Source organism: Biomphalaria glabrata, chromosome 1, assembly GCF_947242115.1.
Source record: "Biomphalaria glabrata chromosome 1, xgBioGlab47.1, whole genome shotgun sequence".
Lineage (NCBI taxonomy): Eukaryota > Metazoa > Mollusca > Gastropoda > Planorbidae > Biomphalaria > Biomphalaria glabrata.
In genome coordinates this window covers 45,747,679-45,768,105 of record NC_074711.1, presented here as the reverse complement: position 1 = coordinate 45,768,105, position 20,427 = coordinate 45,747,679, and the positions used below count along the sequence as shown (strand labels likewise).

Genomic DNA, 20,427 nt, shown 5'->3' with positions numbered 1-20,427 from the left:
TTGGGTAATGTATCTAGGGGCTTAAAAATCGTCTTAGCTCCAGACCCTATCTCGTTCTTCCCCTTGGGAGAAAAAAAGCTAAGTTTTACAGTAGTCTACTTTGACCCCAGATAAAATTACTTTCTCTCAATATAAAAGGGAGCTGTACGTGTCGGAAGTGTGACAAAATAGTCCATGCGCAATATTTATGCGGAAGTTGGGTAGTAAACATTCAAATAAAGAAGATTTAATAATAATACATCGAGGTGTCCGATATGCGAGACGAAACCTGGGTGGCCGACAACCATCCTTTACTCTAGTAGTAGTATTATTTATTATAGAATGTAGACTGTGTCTGCAGTGTAGACAAACTGTCACAAAGACTTTGAAAAGACTAGACCTAAGACTAAGACTGCTTTATTGATCCTTACGGAAATTTGTTGTGATTACAGGGACTCTTTTCTCATATAAAGACAACACAACAGAAAAATACACATAAATACAACAGACAACATAGTCATAGTCATAAAGAGTTCATTCAGCGACTACACACAGATATCTTGGTGCATTTCATGTTTCCTGATCAATGAGTGGCAGTAATAGAGTCTGACAGAGTGAGGTACGAACGAGTGTTTGTACTGCTCCGTTCTTGTTTTGATTGACAGCAGTCGTCCACTTCGCGACGACCTGACGTAGTTCTTATGGAGCGGGTGGCCGTTGTCTTCCAAGATTTTTTCGATTTTTCTTAGCCACTTTTGTTAAAAAAGTTCCTTTAAATGTGGTAATGTTGTGAGTGTAATTTTTGATGCTTTTTTAATGATGTTTTCTAGACGTTGCAACAGTTTAGATGAGGCTTGCCTTGCCAACAAGTTATTCCGTATGTTAGCAGATTTTGTATAGTCGCGCTGTAAAAGTCTCAAGGATCTTCTTCTTTAGTTTAAAGCTATTTGAGTTTGTATAGAAAAAAGAGTCGCTGAGCTGTTTTCTTTGTCAGAGTTCCGAGTCGCTGAGCTATTTTCTTGTCAGAGTTCCAATGTGGTCTTCCCATGAAAGCTTGTTGTTGTTGATTTAGCCTAAGTTTTTAGCTAGACTTAGACTAGAGCAGGGGTTCTCAACCTGTGGGTCGCGACCCACTTTGGGGTCGATTGGCGATTTACCAGGAGTCGCCCAAGACCTTAAGAAAAATATTTTTTTCTTCTAGCAAAAAACGACATTTTACACATTTAAAAAAAAAAGTTTACTTAAAAAACAACACCACTATAATTGTAATTCAAGGAAAGATGTAGAGAAACTACTTAATCTAAACCATTTTAAACATTATAATGTGTAATAATTTGTTTTCAATTATTTATAGGGTGAAATTTTACGAGAAGCACATTAGTTTATTATTAGCAATACGACATCATGTATCGAAGTTCTCTTTTCAGTCAATAAGGCCGTACATACTGAAACATCATTTTGTTAACAAACATCCCAGCTTTGCCTACAAGGATACACAGTAGTATAGTTGTAAAGATGACAAGAAAGCCAGGGTATAGAAATGATGGCGATTTTAAAGAAGAGTTCTTTCTTTGTAAACCTGTTGAAACGTCTACTACAGCACTTGCAGTATTGGACAAAAATGCTAATTCTTATCTTATCTTATATTATACAGGCGTTACTTTTTCTGGAAAAAAATAAAATTTCGTCCAAAAAATGTGTAGTGTCTGCAAAGATGCTGGTCAAAGTTTACTTGGTCGTTGGTTAAGGTGTTCAACTTTTGGTACAGAATGAGTCACTCAAAAGTCATCAGAACATATTTAACTCATCGACGAATATTAGTGATTACCACACAAAAACGTTAGCCCTTTGAATTTTGTAAATTCCTGTGTTTTAAATAAACATTCGATTGTTTTCAAAGCGTTTTAATGAATTTGATGAATCCAAAAATGTTTGTTATTTCACACTCAGGTAAGCTGAAGTACAGTTCGAAAATGATTTTTTTCTAGTTTTTAATAAGAAAACAAAATCGAAGGTTGAAGCGCTCTTTAACGATGTATGTGAACTAGAGCAACAAGTTAAATTTTCAACCCCGTATCTTTGCGAAACAGTATTTTTTAACTTGTCAATTACAGAAGTATATTTGATGCAGAAGATGACATTTGTTCTGATCTTGCCAAGACTGCCCTAGAATTCCTGATCTAGTCAAACAAAAAGAAAGCTCAACCATGGAAATGACGTTGTGGCATTTTTCACAAATTGTCGCAACACTTTTGTAGCAATGTAGGACTAAGTTGCTGGAGTTTATTACCATGTTTTCCAAATTGTCACATAATTATAAAATCATGAATATAGTGCCATTACTTAGTAAGCAAATGTCAATTAAACAACCAAATAGGCCTATATATTACAGGCTCTGTTTATGAGGATTTAAGTTCAGTTAATACAAGAATAAAACATTACCCCAAATGCCCTCCATGACTCTATGGTACACATTGGAACTAAGAATGTACATTTCCTTCACAGAGAATACACATAATGAAGGCATCTTTAAGAATGTTTCTTATTTTAAAAAAAAATGGAATAATAACCATTTGTAGTGTTCTTTAATAAATCTTTGAAAAATAATGTTGTTTGAGGTTTTGGGATGACAGTCAAGTTGTTACTTGATTAAATTAAATGTGATAACTTTCATTACATTTTCTGTAGACATACCAGCTGATGACGTTGCTCATGTTTATGTTCTGAGTGGGATGTTGGCAAGATATTTAAAATCTATCACACAAACGAATGGGACAGACAGACACACACACACACTTACATATATATAAATAAATAAATACTTTTTTCAGTAATAAATACACATATATTTTGTTCTTTTTACATATTTATGTCATCTGTATGTAAATATGTTTACATATATAATGCTTGCTATGGTGCGATGCATACCTTGAAAATCTAAAATTCTACCTTGAAAACCTGGAAAATCATTCATGAAATTGGCTATGAACCCTGAAAAAGTCAGTAAGTTATTTAAAAGCCAAGGAAACAAGAAATTTGAAAAAGAAATAGTGCAAGAAGTATACTTAAGTCCTGCAGCCCATTCCACCTCCTGAGGACTTCAATAGTTTGCACCTCTAAAATGTTATATGACTAGATTTAGAACTAGAAGGAGCAGTACTTACATCTTATCTACTTCTTTTTTCTTTTTGTTTAAAATTATGCGGGGGGGGGGGGGGGTGTAAGAAAACAGAATAATGCAGCTTTTAAAATTAAATAAAAAATAAGTCAGGTATAGCTTTTCTGGATCTGTTGAGTGTTATAAAAAAATAAGCATATTTATTTAGTGAAACATATTTATATATATATATATATATATATATATATATATATATATATATAGGGAGGTGAAATATAAATTTATCTTTGAAAAAACAATTTTTCGTTCTTACATCATTAAAATATTTGAAAGAACTTTCCAATGGTGTTTAAATTATGACTGTATGTTTAATAGTTAGAAAGTTATGATTTTTTTTGGCTTAACATTGGTTGACATGGAACAAGTAAGATGAGAGCGTCTCACTCGCTAAGCTGGCGAGACCCTTCCCCCCCCCCCCCCTTCCCAGCTCAAAAAGTAAAAAAGTTAAAAATCTTATTTCATTTATATTTATGAACTTTACTTGTTTAAAATGTAAATATTGATGAAGCGGGGACAAAATGGCGGCGTTGAGAAAATAACAAAATATTTTTAAAGTGGGATCAAAATCGTCTGAAAAATTTTTTTTTCAAATGCGCTTTACAATTCATGCTCTCGCTAAATAAAACCTAAAACTATTTGAATATATCCAGAATATTACGCCTTATGTGGCCTGAAGTGGTTTTACATCGAGGACAAAATTTCCTTATCAAAAACTATAAAAAAAACCTGTAAATCCTGTAGCCCACAATGCTAAACCGTATTTTCAAGTTTTTGAGTGATGCAATCAATATATCGCGATAAAACTTGGTAGAATTATAGCCAGGCATTATATCTAGCACCAAAAAAAATAAATAATCATTGGGCATTTTCCTGGACCCTGTATAGCTAAAAACAAAAAAGGGGTATTTTTGATGATAAATTTAAAATGATAAATAACTTTTTAAAAAAATGTAATTAAGCATTAACTAGGCCAGGGGGTGGGCAACGTTTTCTTATTGAGGGCCGCATTAAATAAAATTTTTGAAAAGGGGGGGCCGCACATATATATATACTTAAAACTTATAAAAATACGCTAGCTAACTGTGTATAATGTCTTTTAATTCTTATTTACACTGTATTAACATTCACTCTTCATTTTGTTTTCACATTTTTTCACATTTTTTCAAAATCCCAATTGAGCTAGCAATTTCTGAAACCAATTAAAGATTTAAAAAAAACCCCACTTTGCTAATGTCTTTTAAAATCACATTTCCCCACAAATGTACAGTTGTATTTAATGTGAAATATTTCACATACTTGTGCGTAATGTTCCAGATCTGTGGAACAAGCTTACTATTTGTTATCCTCGTGCCTGCTGTCAAATTACTGTCAGTCACCATCGACAAAACATTACTTGTTCACATATGTATGTGTACCCGAATAATGTGAAAGTTTAGTTGCAAAGTTAAAGTGTGTAAATATAACTTCTGGCACCCATAAAACTCTTGCGTAAGAATTGACTAGAACTTTTCTTTCAGGTCATAATTTGTTGGAGTTATGTCATCTGGAGCAGAATCAGCTTCTGTGTTAAATGGTGAACTGATTATATTGAAAACTTGTTCTTGACGTCATAAAATTAGCTTTTATAAATTCCACTATAAAAGAATCCAAATAAGTCTTGTATTTTCAACCATTTCACTAGAAATAGTTTCAGTTTCAGTAAAGGAAGATGACAAAACCTGTTATCACTTGCTTGCCTGTAGAAATGGGAAAGCTTTGTTTGAAAAGATTTAACATGCATTTGCCTTGCACATGCAAACAACCCATTGCAATAGTCATCATTAAAAACATAAAGTCTGTCCTCCACTCTTCATTAGAAATATTAGTAACAAAGTCCTTCAACAAACATAAAAATTTCTTCCTTGAGATTTTATAATCTTCTCACTACTTTGCCAATGCTAAGCCAGCGGATACATTGAAATAGTTTGTTTCTAAATCTTCAAGTACTTTTCTGAACTGTCTGTGATCAAGGCCTTTAGCCCCTGATGAGTTTGATAGCTGATTTATAATTGTAATCATTATCGAGTTATTTTATGCAGCTTTGTGCAAACTTTCCTGTTTAGAGTTTATGGTTGGGATAGTCTTTATTTAAAAATAAATGTTTATCTCAGTCAAAGATCGACCTCCATCAGTTGTAACATGCCTTTTTTTTCCAAGCTTACCTAATACTCAACGCAGTTCTTCATAGCATTAAATAAATACTGGCCTTAGACTGAGAGTATACCTATAAGAATAATCTTCGTTTGCTTGAAAATTTTTTAAATGAGACAGTTTCACAATAATCTATATAGATATTTAGAATTACAGTACTTTTAATACACTTGCATTTTTATATGTACACACCTAATTTCTGTAGGTGTTCGCAGGCTGCATAAAGCACTCCGGCGCGCCGCAGTTTGCCCACCCCTGAACTAGGCCATTGTCTAAAGTAATCGATAACACAAGTTTAAAACTTCTCACATTTCATTCATAAGTGTAATAAATTTCCAAGTGCGGCCTATGTAAAAAATAAAGTCAAAAACGCAATCTCAATTTTATCTGTAATTTTTTACTTCCGCACTTCTGGGTTATTTCGCCTAGCTAATATATTATGTATATATATATATATATTACAGGCTGTGTTTATGAGGAGGATTTAAGCAAATTTTTTGAGAGTTTAAAACATAACCTCAAATACACACAGTGACTATAGACACACATAGAATATATGTTATGTAGGCATCTCTAAGAATTTCTCTTATTAAAAAAATGGAATAGCAACCGTTTGTAATGTTCTTTAAGGGGGTAGTCTACCTTCAAGAACTTTTTTTTTATTTCTCATATTTTTACAATGAAAATGTGCTTAAAGTATTACTATAAGTCTAGATAGGCATAATTAGAAGAAAAAAATAATTTTTGTTTGCTACATTTTCCCCACCGGGTTTTTTTTGGGTTAAATTGGGCTAAATTTACAAATGAGTTTTTTCTGAAACTATAATAGTTAGAGAGTTCAGATTTTGCATTTTGATACTTAATTATGTGCTTAACATAGTAACAGAAGTTTTTTTGAAAAGAATGTCAGGTTTAGGAATAAAAAAATTATATTGAAACCTTATCTTTTTTTTTTCTCCGCGGATGTTAAATTTGTTCATAATCTGCTAATATCTCCATTTCTTGACTTAATTTTAAAATTTTGCTCTGTTACTATGTAGTATATATATATTTGAACACATATATGCAATAACAAAACAATTGGACAACTAGATTTCTAGAAAAATAAAAAACAAGATTGTGTGTGTCATGAAAAATTTATTTTGAGAAAAATGGGATTTAAAGTTTGTTTTCAAGAAATATGAAACATTTGAGCTTCAATAACAATCAAATGTATTTTTTTAAATAAATTGACAATAGGACAGATAAATTAAAGATAATATAGACAGAAAATATACCATTTTTACAAAAAATGACAACCTTTTCTACCCCCCCCCCCCCCCCCCCCCTTGCCACGACCAAACCATTTTTTTTCAAAAAACAAAGAAAAAAGTATTTAGATATCACAACAATTAAATGTTGTTTTTTAAACAAATAGACATCAGGACATAAATAAAATTTAACATTAACAGAAATTATATTACTTTCATTTATAATGGCAGCCTTTTCACTATCTCCCCCCCCCCCCCCTCGCCATGACAACTTTTTAGAGAAAAAAAAAGTCTTTAAATATCAACAGCACTTTAATATATTTTTTTTACAAAAAATGAATTGACAACAGTACATATAAAAGAAAGAATATAAACAGAAAGTATACCTATTTACTTAAAATGACTATTCTCCCCCACCCCACCCCCTCTGCTGTGGTAAAACAATTTTTTATCGAGGAAAAAGATGCAAACAGGTATTGAATGAAGACAAATTACAAATTATTTTTTACAAGTATTTCTTTAAAAAGCAGATGGACTGACCATTAATAAACAATAAAGTTATGTAAGAAAAATAGTGAATAAAGTTATATATTTGTAGTTATATATATATAGAGAGAGATAGATAGATACCGGTATTGATATAAAGTTATTGATGGCATGGCCATCCACAAACCTGCCTTTTTTTTTTTATCTCTCGTTGGACAAGGAAAGCTTACTTTCAGATGCTGAATAGTAGGTTCAGATGGTGTAGAAATGACTATATCTGTTACTGAGGTGGTGGCTGAAAATATATATTTCAATCTTGCTTGTTTGGAAGTTGCTACCTAGTACTTTCTCGATAGACGAACTTCTGCTGATTGTGTTGATAATAAAGGCAGTGACTGGAGGCATGGTTCTAAAATTAAAAAGAGAGAAATAAAAATGTATTTAGCTATTATTACTAATTTAAATGTTTCTTTAAAGTTGAATTATCTTGATTCAAATCAGAATTCAAGTTGTTATTCAAACCTAGACTCTTCTCTTGTTCTAGATTCTATGCAATGTGTAAGCTTCTCTCTTTATAATCTAGAAGAGTGGATAAGATCTAGACTCTAGAGAGTACCTAGATTGATAAACTGAAGTTGATCTAGATGTAAACTAGATTTAGCATATTGACTTGTAAGTTTCAGAAATGAATACTATCATAACTTGCAGCTAACCCAAATCTCCCAAAGGGTTCAAATCTGGGATAATTGAGATGATAGGGATAGACCTGAGATCAGCCTGGGTCCTGAGCCAATACCACATGACCAGTCAAGGAATGTTATGGCTATAATACTTACTAATAGTAAAAGGCTTCTACTAATACTAGATCTAATGGATAGATTTACTAGTCACTAGTAGTTTATAATATATAATATGTTATAATTATTATATTATAAATTTAAATTTACTACTAAATCAAGATATAAATCAAAATAGTCTAGATTTGTATCTAGATTCTAAAACCAATTCCAACCAAGTAAGCCTACTCTAGAATCTAGATATAACTTTTCAAACGTATTAGATCTAAATCTAATCTACTATTACTTTAGTCAACTTTAGTGTTACATGTAGAACCTAGATCTAGTCAATCTAGTCAGACTAGTGTAAGTTTATTGACTAGATCTAGCAAGCGGATTTGTTTAGAACTGGATCTAGACAATCTAGTATTCTAATCTACGAATACTCTAATAGTTAATAGATCTAGTCTTCTAGATTTGAGAAAGGGATTTATCGTAAGTCAAAAGTCTAGACAGTCTAGTGACCCATCCCAGGCATGCAATAGTAATGATCGCGAAAATTAAAAGTCTCTACCTCTACTAGATCTAGACTATATCTACATCTATTTTCTTTCTGAATCTAATTATAGTAATCCGATTTGTAAAAAAAAGAAAAAAACAAGTTTATTGTAATTTATTCTTACCTTGTTTTGTAGCCCAAAATTGTTAAAACACAAAAAATGCAGGTGTTAGTCCAAAGAATTGAGTAATAAACTTTACAGGGATGTTGAAACACATGCTGTGCATTGTGGTCTAAAGTTACCCTCCGGTTTCCAAGATGGCCGCCTTGAGACCAATCGAAATAAACCTCTATGTAGTTGACTACCTTTTAGCCAATCAAATGTTACCAAAAACCTTTAGATCTACGTCATTTCTCGTGTTCTAGTTTCTATAATTAGTTTTAGCTTGGAAAACAATCAAGAAAATGACGTAGTACACAGCGTCCTCTTTAAATTGATACCAAGTATGATACTGTCGTAGTTAAGACTTATGCATTACCGTGTGTTGAAATTAGTTGAATTTTTCGATTTTTTCAACAAATTTAGATGCCCCCATGGTATTAAAACATGTTTTTAAGTATTAAAATGCAATATTTTAATAATTTGAAGTATACCAAGTGATTCTAGACATATTTTGCTATCAAAATATGCAGTTTTTAAAAAATCAATATTTTTGTCCCATATCGACTATTTCATGACCCGTCGACCCCCTTAATAAATCTTTGAATAAAAATGTAAATTAAAAAAAAATGGATGTTTGAGGTTTTGGGATGACAGTGAATTTGTTACTTGATTGTAAGTGATCTTTCTCTGGGCATACCACAGCTGATGACATTGTTTCTGTTTTGGGTGGTAAGAGCACAGAAAATAAAGCAGGCAGTGAGTTGTAAGGTCACCTTGTCCCCGTACAAGGACAGACCTTTTGCCACACATGGACCAGTATTCTCTCTCTCAATTCTTTGTCCCAAACATTTCCTTAACTAATGTCTGGTACCCATTAGAGCTGGGTGGACTCAGAAGAGATGCCCTAAAATCCTGATCTTAAAAAATCACAGGATTTGAACCCGGGACCTCCAGTTCGTAAGCTAAGTGCTTTACCGCTCAGCCAACATGCCTCCTAGATCTAGTCATATCCTATACTCTTAAGCGAGCAATTCTTGTATGTATGTATGTATGTATATATATTTATATTTATATATATATATATATAAATTTTATTTCGAAAACGGCTCTAACGATTTTCTTTAAAAGTTCACGGTATGTGCATAATAGTGAGAAAAAAATTCTCAACTCATTGGCCACATCGGGAAAACTCGAGGTCGACCGTAATATCGGTTTGAAAATGCCTCATTATCGAAAAATTAATTTTGGCTAGAATGTTTTATGAATGAAAATTTTCCATGACGTAAACGGGAAAAACGCTGCTTACGTCACTAGGCTTATCGCAGTACACTAAAATATTTCTTTGCAAACAAGAACAAATTTTAAAGAACCATTAGACCTAATTAAACATTTGCGCACCATCTTACTGTAGATTAATTTATTATAGAACTATGAAAGAAAAGTAATGAAATTAAATGTGCCGATTTATGATTAGTTATTGTGTTTTAAGTGCTTAATAAATTGTTTACTCTTTAATTGCGTAGAGTGGTGTAGATACCTTTTACATTGTTGTTTATTTTGCTGGTGACCTCCAGCTGTCTCGTTCTGTGCTATCTTCTATGTCAGCTAAGGCAAGTTGACGCCTAAACTGGTCTTTTAAGCGTTACGGTGTTACGTCGACCACTTTTTAGCTCACCAAAAAAGACTGCCTTTGGCATACGTTCGTCTGAGATTCGTCTCCCATACAGGATACTGCTCTGTCCAGCGTAACTGTCGGACTTAAAGAATTCCATCTATACAAAGGATGCGGATACACATTTGAGACCAAAATAAAATCTGCTGCCGAGGGCAGACGCTAAAAAAAATCTTAATCGATCACCGCGGACAATGGTTATGCTTGCCCTGTATGTGGCAAAATATGTAGGTCACAGCTGCAATCCTCATTAATTTTCGGACTCGAAGACAAGTCTTATTATTATTATTATTTTGCTGGTGAATTATTACCATGTGTTCATGCTTCGGTGTCTACTGTCCTGTACCAAAACAAAGGAAATGGTCATAACACAGCTTCTCTGCGCCTTACTTGCGAACTTCTTATAGTCCCACAGTCAGGCTGGGCAGGGCACGTATCCCATATGGGGGACGAACATATTTTTCGGCGTAACAGAGGTGCCCCACGGAAACATTTCTTTAGAAAACTAATGCAATGATTTAAGTCTATTAAGAAAAAATTTGCCATTTTACTTTGTCACAAAGTGCCTATTTTACCCTATAACGTAGAGATTTGCGTCACTTTTCGTACTAAAGTGACGTAAATGAATGTATACTAATTCCATAATTAAATGTCTGAACGTAACCATCTGAGAAGTAACACTGCAAAGACTTTCTTCCAAGTCAATAATAGTAGGCCTACAATAGTTTTACGTAAAAGATGCATTGTAAAACTATAAGACGGATGTGAGATGTGGTTGGTCTAGACTATAGGAGGACTTAAGAGACTTTATATTTAATCGCCATGTGCAATTACATTTAGAACTAACAGAACACTAAAGCAACTCTTCAGATTAGTAGTCTTTATCCGATCGTTCATTTTCGTAATTACAACAATAGCCCAATAGTTTTACGCGAAAGAAGCAATGTAAAACGTTAAGACGTGAGCTGTGGTTTACTATAGGCCTACTGTTGGGGGGACTTTCTATTCAAATCGCCATGTACTATTACATTGAGAACTGACATAACGAAAAAGCTACTCTTCGGATTGAGTCTTTACCCCATCGTTCATTTTCGTAATTACAACAATATTACCAAATTGACTTCGGGTATATATCCTTCCTTCACAAATTGTTCATCCGAGCGAGGCTCGGTCACCTGATATTAGGTCTTATTTACACAAGATTATTTCTCCAGTGCTAGGCTCCAAAAGTATCACATGTATCTAAATGTTATGTTGCAGTTTGTTTCTCTGTTGCTTTTAAATTTAGTTTTTCGATAACATGCTTAGTATTTTTTAAGAATTGTTTTATATTTAAGAATTTTAATATCTTTTGAAATTGTAAATCTTTTCTAGGCTCTACAAGTCTGAATAAAATGGATTATGATTCCTCTACAAAGTTTATTTCATCTTTAGCTAAGTTTTTACAGTCCCTCTGCAATGGATATGTAGAGTTTGACAGTGGAGTTCAAGTTATAGGACACTTGTATTTAAGCGTTGACACTGGAAAAACAATAGATTACATCTTAAACGAAAAAGTTTGTAAAACAGATGAAAACAGTGTCACATTTATAAGTAATAGTTTTCATGCTCAGCCTGCAGAAAGACCTAAAGCCCAGGGGAAAAAAATAATTGAAAAAGACTCTAAACCAGAAGATGCAAATGATAACCAAACTAGTTTGCCAGAACCAAAGAGTACAAATTTTGGTACTTTACCTACCCGCGGTGCTCAAAATTCTCCTCATTCCCAAAATTTTAAGAGAGCTTTTTCTCCTTCATCAAAACGCACAAAAGATGGAAGTTCTCCTTCTAAATTAGGACGATTATCTCCAAAACATAAAAAAAATAGGACTGAATCATTAGATCAAAATGTGTCATCCCAGATTTCAAATCCAGCTAGTGAAAACAGTATCTCTTCACAGCCTAGTCCAACTACAGATGGCATTACTGCTCCTATATCAGCTCAAAGCACAGAAGCTGTTCATGGATCTCAGTACACTGACTCTTATCAACAGAATTTTTTTCAAACTGGTGAAGATGATAATTCAATGGTTGATGAATCTGAGGAAAGGGATATAAAACCTTCAATAGATACTGATGTAACTTTTATAAAAGAGGAATTCGCCCCTTCTAGTTGTTCACAATCAAGCAATCAAAGTAAGTAGAATTTTTTATACATTATACGTTATAATTACTTTAATTTTAAGATAGTCTCTCACCTCATTTTTCATAGGGTAATATATTCAAAATAATTATAATATAGGCTATGAACTAGGGATGTTGCTATCATTGATTGAATTTTTAATATTTAATTTAAAACGTTTTTCATTAAATTTTCTATACATGGATGCAAGAGTGCCAACTATAGCTGGCATGCTAGCAAAATTACATCTAAAAAAAATTAAAAAATAAGGTTTTCCAGTACTTGTTAGTTTTGTGCAGCATGTTATATTTATTTACTAGCTGTTCACTTGTATCCACCCCTCCTATAAAAGAATTATAACCCACCACTAGTTAAGGCTGTTTAACTTTTAATTGTTCAAATACACCATTAGTTTTTGTTCTCCTATTGATATAATTGAACTCATTTGCCAAATGCATAGTTAAAAATACTGAAACTGTTTTATTATCCCTCCTCCACTGTATAGCTAAAACTTGTTCTTGTCTAACCCATCTCATCCCCCCTCTTACTAACCTTTTCCCACTGCTTCACATTGTTAAGTTCTGTTGGAAACCCTTTCCTATTGCTTATTATTGTTCCACAAGCAACAATACCTTTTTTTAAAAGATCAATAACAAGTACAAAACTGGTAAAAAAATTATCAAAAAATAAACGATAGCCTTGATTTACTAGAGAGAACACTATTGTTCACCATGCAGTATCAGGCTGTGTAATACTAGTGTTTAGTATGTGTGCGTTATTGCATCATTCAATAATCTGTTGTCTACAACAAGCTAGTATTAAAGTACAATAATTACCTGAATAGTTGATAATATAAAAAATATTGTCTTATGGATAGTTCGGACTGAGATCGATTTTAGCGTTGCTTCTCTCTTGAGGATTCAGAGCGAATGATTAAAAAAACAAATTTAAAAAAAGGCGTAATCCGTTCAATTTCGCGACGCCTCTTCTGATAGGTTTATAAAAAACGTGGTAAAACATTTTTATTTTTTTATATTTTTATAAAGTACGAAAATAATACTAGAATATGATTTCTAAAATAAAATTGGTAATATTTAAGTGTAAATAAATAAATATCGGCAAACGTAACCTTGCGACAGACAACTTGCATATTTGCATCGAGGCTATTTTTACAAAAATCTAAGACAAACAAACATTCACTTTTTTTTCTTTAACATTTACAACCATCATTTTTTAATGGTAAGTAGGCAATTTTTTCATGAAACTATAAAAATAATATGTTTCTTACCTTTTAAAATGGGATCACTTAAAACCATAAGTAAAACCTGTCTGTCACAAATAGCCTACTTGTTGAATTTCTCAAAGGCACAAAATCTTTACAAAAACGAATTTCCACAAAATGTTGCTTACGAAACTTACACAAACATAGATCTACATATCAGATCTAAAAAATATGCCACAGATGGCCTATATTCAGAGATATGGAATATTGAACTTCAAAAACGCATTTTCAATGGAAAATCTGTTTTCTGCCATATATAGATCAGTGCGTCAATGCCTATCTACCATGATATAGTCTAGCAGACGGGCCTACTCTTACGCAAAATGCCTATTTGTTACACAAAATCTCCCAAAAATGACAGCCAGTACGCAAATAGGAATTTAACCTAACGAGTTACGCATTTCGTATCTTTTTTTCCCCCTATTTAAACTAGCTTACGAGCGGTCGCTGTTCTATGGGGGAAAAAAACAATAGAAAAGGTGGTGTGAACAGTTCGCCCAGATCTATATGTTAATTGGTTCTTAATAGCAGTTAGATGTAGTCCAGAAATGAAGAACGCGAGAGTGGTGGGAGTGACGGGTTGCTACCATTCAGTTAGCTATCTATACTACACCAACCTGACTTTTTATTTTTATTAGAAATTAATTATTTTGGAGCTTAAAAAAAGTCAAATGCAAAAAAAGAATTCCTGATTCCCGTATTAATTTTAATCAAAAATATCGAAGTGCTATTGATTCAAAACACTGTATTTTAGCTAGGGGTCTATATAGTCTTACAGACTTCTAGATCTAGATGGATCTAGATTTAGATTTAGATCTATATGGATCTAGATCTACTTATTATACTGCTGTCTAAGCTAGAGTCTCTAGATCTACATTCTATAATATAGTCTAGATCTAGAGTCTAGTTTTTGGCCTATGACTACATCTGTAGCGGAGTAACAGGATCGGTAATACTCATTGCAGAACTTAATTCTTATTGATCTTATTTTAGATTTAGGTTTTAGATCTATCTAGACTAGTCTAAAATAGTCTAGGTCTAATCAATGTAAAAAGAAGTGCAATGACTGGGTCTAGATCTAGATTCTAGATCTACTTATCTTTTCTGGTCAGGTATCACAATCTCTTGATTCGGGTCCCAATCTCTATTACTTTTACTACTATTATTAGATTCCCTACTGCCAACCCTCTTTGGAATACTATTTCCACTGCTAATCCACGAGTTTGACAAATCCACTGAAGGCTTCTATCTCCATTCCAGATTTGATGGCAAACTCCTAAATATTGCCAGACTGATGGCCAAAACTAAAATCAGAACCACCCTCGTAAGAGATGTTATTCGCGGATGACGCGAATGTCCCGCTTCTCTCAGTCCTGTAAAGAAAATGGCTTAACTATTAGCACAAAGAAAACAAACGTTATGGGACCACCTGCTACAGCTGGACACCGTAAATGAATTCTGCTATCTGGGATCCACAATTCAAGATGACCTGTTTCTAGAAGCGGAGATAAAAAAAACGCATAGGGAAGGCTGCCTCGACCTTCGCTAGACACAGGCCAAGAGTTTGGGAAAACCAGAAGCTCACTACAGTGACCAAAATAGAAGTCTACAAGGCATGCTTTATGAGTACACTACTGTATGGCAGTGAATCATGGACCACCAACGCAAAGCAAGAGAGAAAACTAAACTCATTCCATTTGCGATGTCTCTGAAGGATCTTGAAAATCACATGGAAAGAAAAAGTGTGCAATACTGAGATCCTTGCTCAAACAGGTATTTCCAGTATCTTTACAGCCCTCAAACAACTCCGCTTGTGCCGTCTTGGACATGTTCACCGGATGGAGGACAATCGCATCCCGAAAGTCATCCTCTACAGACAACTCGCGACTGGCTCAAGAAAAACTGGTTGCCCCTACCTCCGTTACATAGATGTAATAAGACGGGACCTCAAATCAGTGAACATCAATACTGACCATTGGGAAGACATAGCTCTAGACTGCAACAGATGGCGAGAGACAGTGACCAAGAAAGATAAGGACAGTGAAAGAACATGGCTCTCAGCTCAGGAAGAAAAACGTACAATACGAAAAATGTCCAGCTCCTCTACCACCGAAGCAAAAGCCAACTTAACCTGCGATATTTGTGGATGGGAGTGTCTCTCATAAATAGGGCTCCTCAGCCAGATGAGGAAGTGTGCAAGATGAACCATCTAATAGTCGTTCTACAACTGAACGAGGTCAACAACTAGATTCCCTACTGTCTATTAGAAATTAATATAAATTAATGTAGTATTAGTTAGTAGGTAGATCTAATCTCTAATAGAGCTCTGTGACTTATAGATCTAGATTCTAGATTTATATTTAGAAATTTTAGATTCTAAATTTAATAGATCTAAAAGAATAAACCCAAAAGAAACCCAAAAGAAAAATCTTACTCTGGAATAAATGTAACCTGACACAACTACACCAAGCTGCACTAAACTTTCAACAAACATTCTTATTAGAAAAAGACATTAACCAACCAGTCGATGACCTCTGGAATTTCATTAAAAACCATCTTAAAAGCATTATAGAAAATCATATACCAACTAAATACACATCAAACAAAATAAATAAATGCTGGTTTAATAATAGACTAAAGAAGCTTTGTAAACAGAAGGAAAACCTCTATAGAAAATTTAAAGAAACTAATGCAGAAAGAGTTTACAAAAAGTATATAAAAATTTAACACTTAACCCAAAAAGTAAGCAGACAGCTGCAGAGTGAATACATAAACAATGTAATATCTAAAGATAACAACAAAAACCTATGGTCTTACATTAAGTCTAAGAAAATGGAAACAACAGGCGTAGCGCCATTAAAAGATGAACATAACATAATACATAATGATAATGAAACTAAAGCAAACATTCTAAACAAATACTTTGCATCAGCATTCTCAGCCCCAGGAGACAAAGACATATTACTGAATTTGAACCAAGTAGACAACATAGAAGATATAGTAGTACAAGAAAATGGAATTCAAAAACTATTAGCCAACACCAAACCAAATAAAGCTTCTGGACCTGATGGTATTCCAGCTAGATTACTCAAAGAACTAAGTAATGAGCTAGCCCCAGTGTTCAAAATACTCTTTCAGGCTTCACTTAACCAGGGCAGAGTACCAAGGGACTGGAAAGAAGCTAATGTCTATTTAAAAAAAGGAGAAAAATCAGACCCAGGAAACTACAGACCAGTATCACTTACCAGCATCACATGTAAAATCCTAGAACACATAATATGTAGCAACATCATAAACCACTTAGACAAACATAATGTCCTCACACCATACCAACATGGCTTTAGGAAATATAGATCATGTGAAACACAACTAATAGGACTAATTGATGATTTTTCAAAAGGTTTAGATAATAGTGAACAAATAGATGCTATCTTACTAGATTTTTCTAAGGCTTTTGACAAAGTTCACCACCATAGTTTGCTTAAAAAATTAAAATATTTCGGCATTAATGGTCCACTGCATCAGTGGATTAAAGACTTTCTGATAGGGAGAGAACAAACTGTAATAATAAATGGCTCTAAATCAACACCGATAACAGTAAACTCAGGTGTACCTCAAGGTACAGTCTTGGGTCCACTACTATTTTTAATTTACATAAATGATTTACCAAATTGCATTAGTTCAGGAACAAAAGTCAGATTATTTGCAGACGATTGCATAATATATAGAACAATAAAAACAACACAAGACACAGATATTTTACAAAGAGAATTAGATGAATTACAGAAATGGGAATCAAATTGGAGCATGTCTTTCCACCCAGAAAAATGTCAGTTGTTAAGAGTAACAAAAAAACTAAAACAAATTAATTCCACTTATCTTATTCATGGCAAACCAGTATCACAGACTAAAAACGCAAAATACCTAGGTGTTATAATAAATGAAAAACTATCATGGAATCCACATATTGATGAAACTACAAAAAAATCAAACAAAGCATTAGGATTTATTAAAAGAAATTTCTATAAATCAAATAAGAACATAAAACTAAAATGTTACTTAACCTTGGTTAGGCCAATAATAGAATATGCATCCTCCGTTTGGGACCCCTCAACTCAAGAAAACATTAAGAAACTGGAACAGACACAAAATAGAGCAGTGAGATTCATAACAAACGAATATTCACATTTGACTAGAGTAACACCTTTAGTAAAATCACTAAATTTAGAAAGCCTTCAGGACAGAAGGCTCAAAAGTAAAGTAGCAATCATACATAAAACACTGAACCATAATCTTCAAATACAAAAACAAAATTTAATAAAATACTCAGAAAGACACAAAGATAAAGGCACATTCCTCGTCCCATATGCTAGGACAAATTTGTACAAATACTCCTTCTTCCCTAGTGCTATTAGAGCATGGAATGGGTTGCCTGAGCTAGCCAGGAAAACCAGTGACTTGGCAGAATTTAAGTCATTGGTTAATTTGCATGACTAAATGCATGACGCGTAGGACGTAATCATCTTCTTTTTTGAAGTAACGTCTGTATTATATAAGATAAGATAAGATAGTGACAGTTTAACAATAACATATTTTAAATTATAATTTATATGTATATTTATCTATCCATAGGCCTATATATTTATATATATATATATAAAAACACCCAGTATTATATTTGACATAATAGTCATAATAACATAATAAGTGTTACACATTCTGGTGCCAAAACACACATTTTGACTATCAGGTGTGAAAAGTTCATAAAAGTTATTTCGGTCGTAAAAGCCAGTTAAACTACATCTAGTGGAGAAAAAAAACAAATAGGTCTAATACCCCCCCCCCCCCCCCTCCAAAAGCCATTATTTAGTAAGCAAATGTCAATTAAACAAATAAATAGGCCTCTATATTACAGGCTCTGTTTATGAGGATTTAAGTCAGTTAATACAAGAATAAAACATTACCCCAAATGCCCACTTTGACTCTACGGTACACATAGCAACTAAGAATGTACATTTCCATCACAAAGAATACACATTATGAAGGCATCTCTAAGAATGTTTATTTTTAAAAAAGGAATAGTAACCATTTGTAATGTTCTTTAATAAATCTTTGAAAAAAAAAAATGGTTGTTTGAGGTTTTGGGATGACAGTCAAGTTGTTACTTGATTAAAAGATAACTTTCATTACATTTTCTGTGCACTTACCAGCTGATGACGTTGTTTCTGTTCTGAGTGGGATGTTGGCAAGATATTTAAAATCTATGACACAAACTAAGGGGACAGACACACACATACATACATATATATATAAATACTTTTTTTCAGTACTAAATACATATGAATTTTGTTCTTTTTACATATTTATGTCATCTGTATGTAAATATGCATACATATATATTGCTTGCTATGGTGCAATGCATACCTTGAAAATCTAAAATTCTACCTTAAAAACTTGGAAAATCATTAAAGGGAAACTCCGATGGTTTTGACAATTTTTGATATAATATGTGTTTTGATTTATAGATAATGAATATATTATTCTTTTTTTTTATTTGCAAGAATAACTTAGTAATTGATGTTTTTGTGACATAATTTTTCTGCGCATCCAAAACAGTCAGATTTTCAATGAATTTCTGTGTGACGTCACGAGTGTGCACTCAAATCCTATAGATAGGGAGGCGAAAAAAAAAAAATCTTTGATAAAAATATTTTTCGTTAGTACATCATTAAAATACTTTAAAAGAAATTTCTAATGGTGTATAAATTATGACTGTATGTTTGACAGTAAGAAAATTATGATTTTTTTGTGCCGTTTTGACCTAACATTGGTTGACATGGAAAAAGTGATGAGAGCTTGACGCTGGCTCAGCCGGCGAGACACACCCCCAAGGTCAAAAGTTAAAAAGTTGGAATTGAGTTTTGTAGACGATAGATCTACTTATTAAATAAGAAATTTAATAGTAGATCTAGTATTCGTAGTAAATTTCTAGCTCACAAATCTGATTCATTTATATTTATGAACTTCAGTTGTTTAAAATGTCTCAGTAGTATCATTAATTGAATTCTTTGGCCTGGAAATCCAATGTATTGTTGGTACTGCACCTGGTATTAACTTCAATTTTTTTCAAATCCCATTTCCACAGCAATGAAGTTGCTGAAACAGCTTCTCTCAAAATGGTTTGAGCATAAACAGGAATTAGCTAATGCCTTTGTAAAAATATTTGCTCTTCAGGCGAATAAATTTTTCCCATTTTCCCTTTAAAACTTCATCTCTTGGAAACAAATGAAAAGAGACACTAACTTCTGTATCAGCATACTTGCTGATTTTATCTTTGTGATTGGAACTACTGCAACAAGCTGAAGAACAGTATTTCATTTTCTTCAAGTAGAAATAGAGGTTTAGATCTAGAATATTATTTATAAACAAAGACTGATTATAAATCAACGTGGAGACATCTAGCTGTGAAGCGAAACAATAAATGCGATCCGATAGGTCTAGATCTAGACTAGAGAGTTTATTGGTTATATAGGGCTAGATCTAAATTTAGCCAGCACCCTTGTGACGTCACATTTTTAAAAACTAAAAACATCTCGCAGAACCCTGTTTTTTTGGGGGTGTGAAGAATTTTCTGTCTAAATTATTAAATATAAAATTTTCCGAGCATTTAAATAAAAAATGATATAATGTTTACTATTACAACTTTTTACGCAGAATTTAAATATGTCAATAACTAAAATTTGAAAAACTAGCGTAGTTTCCCTTTAAACTTTTTAGAATGACATGTAGTG

At 33.0% G+C, this 20,427-nt stretch overlaps 1 protein-coding gene and 1 long non-coding RNA gene across 28 annotated transcripts in view; one reads left to right on the top strand and one right to left on the bottom strand.

Annotated features, from left to right (window-relative positions):
• LOC106064207 (uncharacterized) overlaps positions 1-20,427 on the top strand; it is a 68,686-nt gene that overhangs the window by 1,919 nt on the left and 46,340 nt on the right. For all 27 annotated transcript variants that reach the window (XM_056039438.1, XM_056039379.1, XM_056039397.1 and 24 more), the window contains exon 2: positions 11,568-12,368. In XM_056039438.1, coding sequence (XP_055895413.1) covers positions 11,588-12,368 — 781 coding nt within the window. In that variant the 5' untranslated portion in view covers positions 11,568-11,587. The remainder of the gene's footprint in view (positions 1-11,567; positions 12,369-20,427) is intronic.
• Positions 6,987-9,072, bottom strand: LOC129927911 (uncharacterized). The gene is made up of 2 exons (XR_008779569.1): positions 8,543-9,072; positions 6,987-7,492 (listed from the first exon to the last, which is right to left on the bottom strand). It is a non-coding gene; the product is annotated as an uncharacterized LOC129927911 (long non-coding RNA).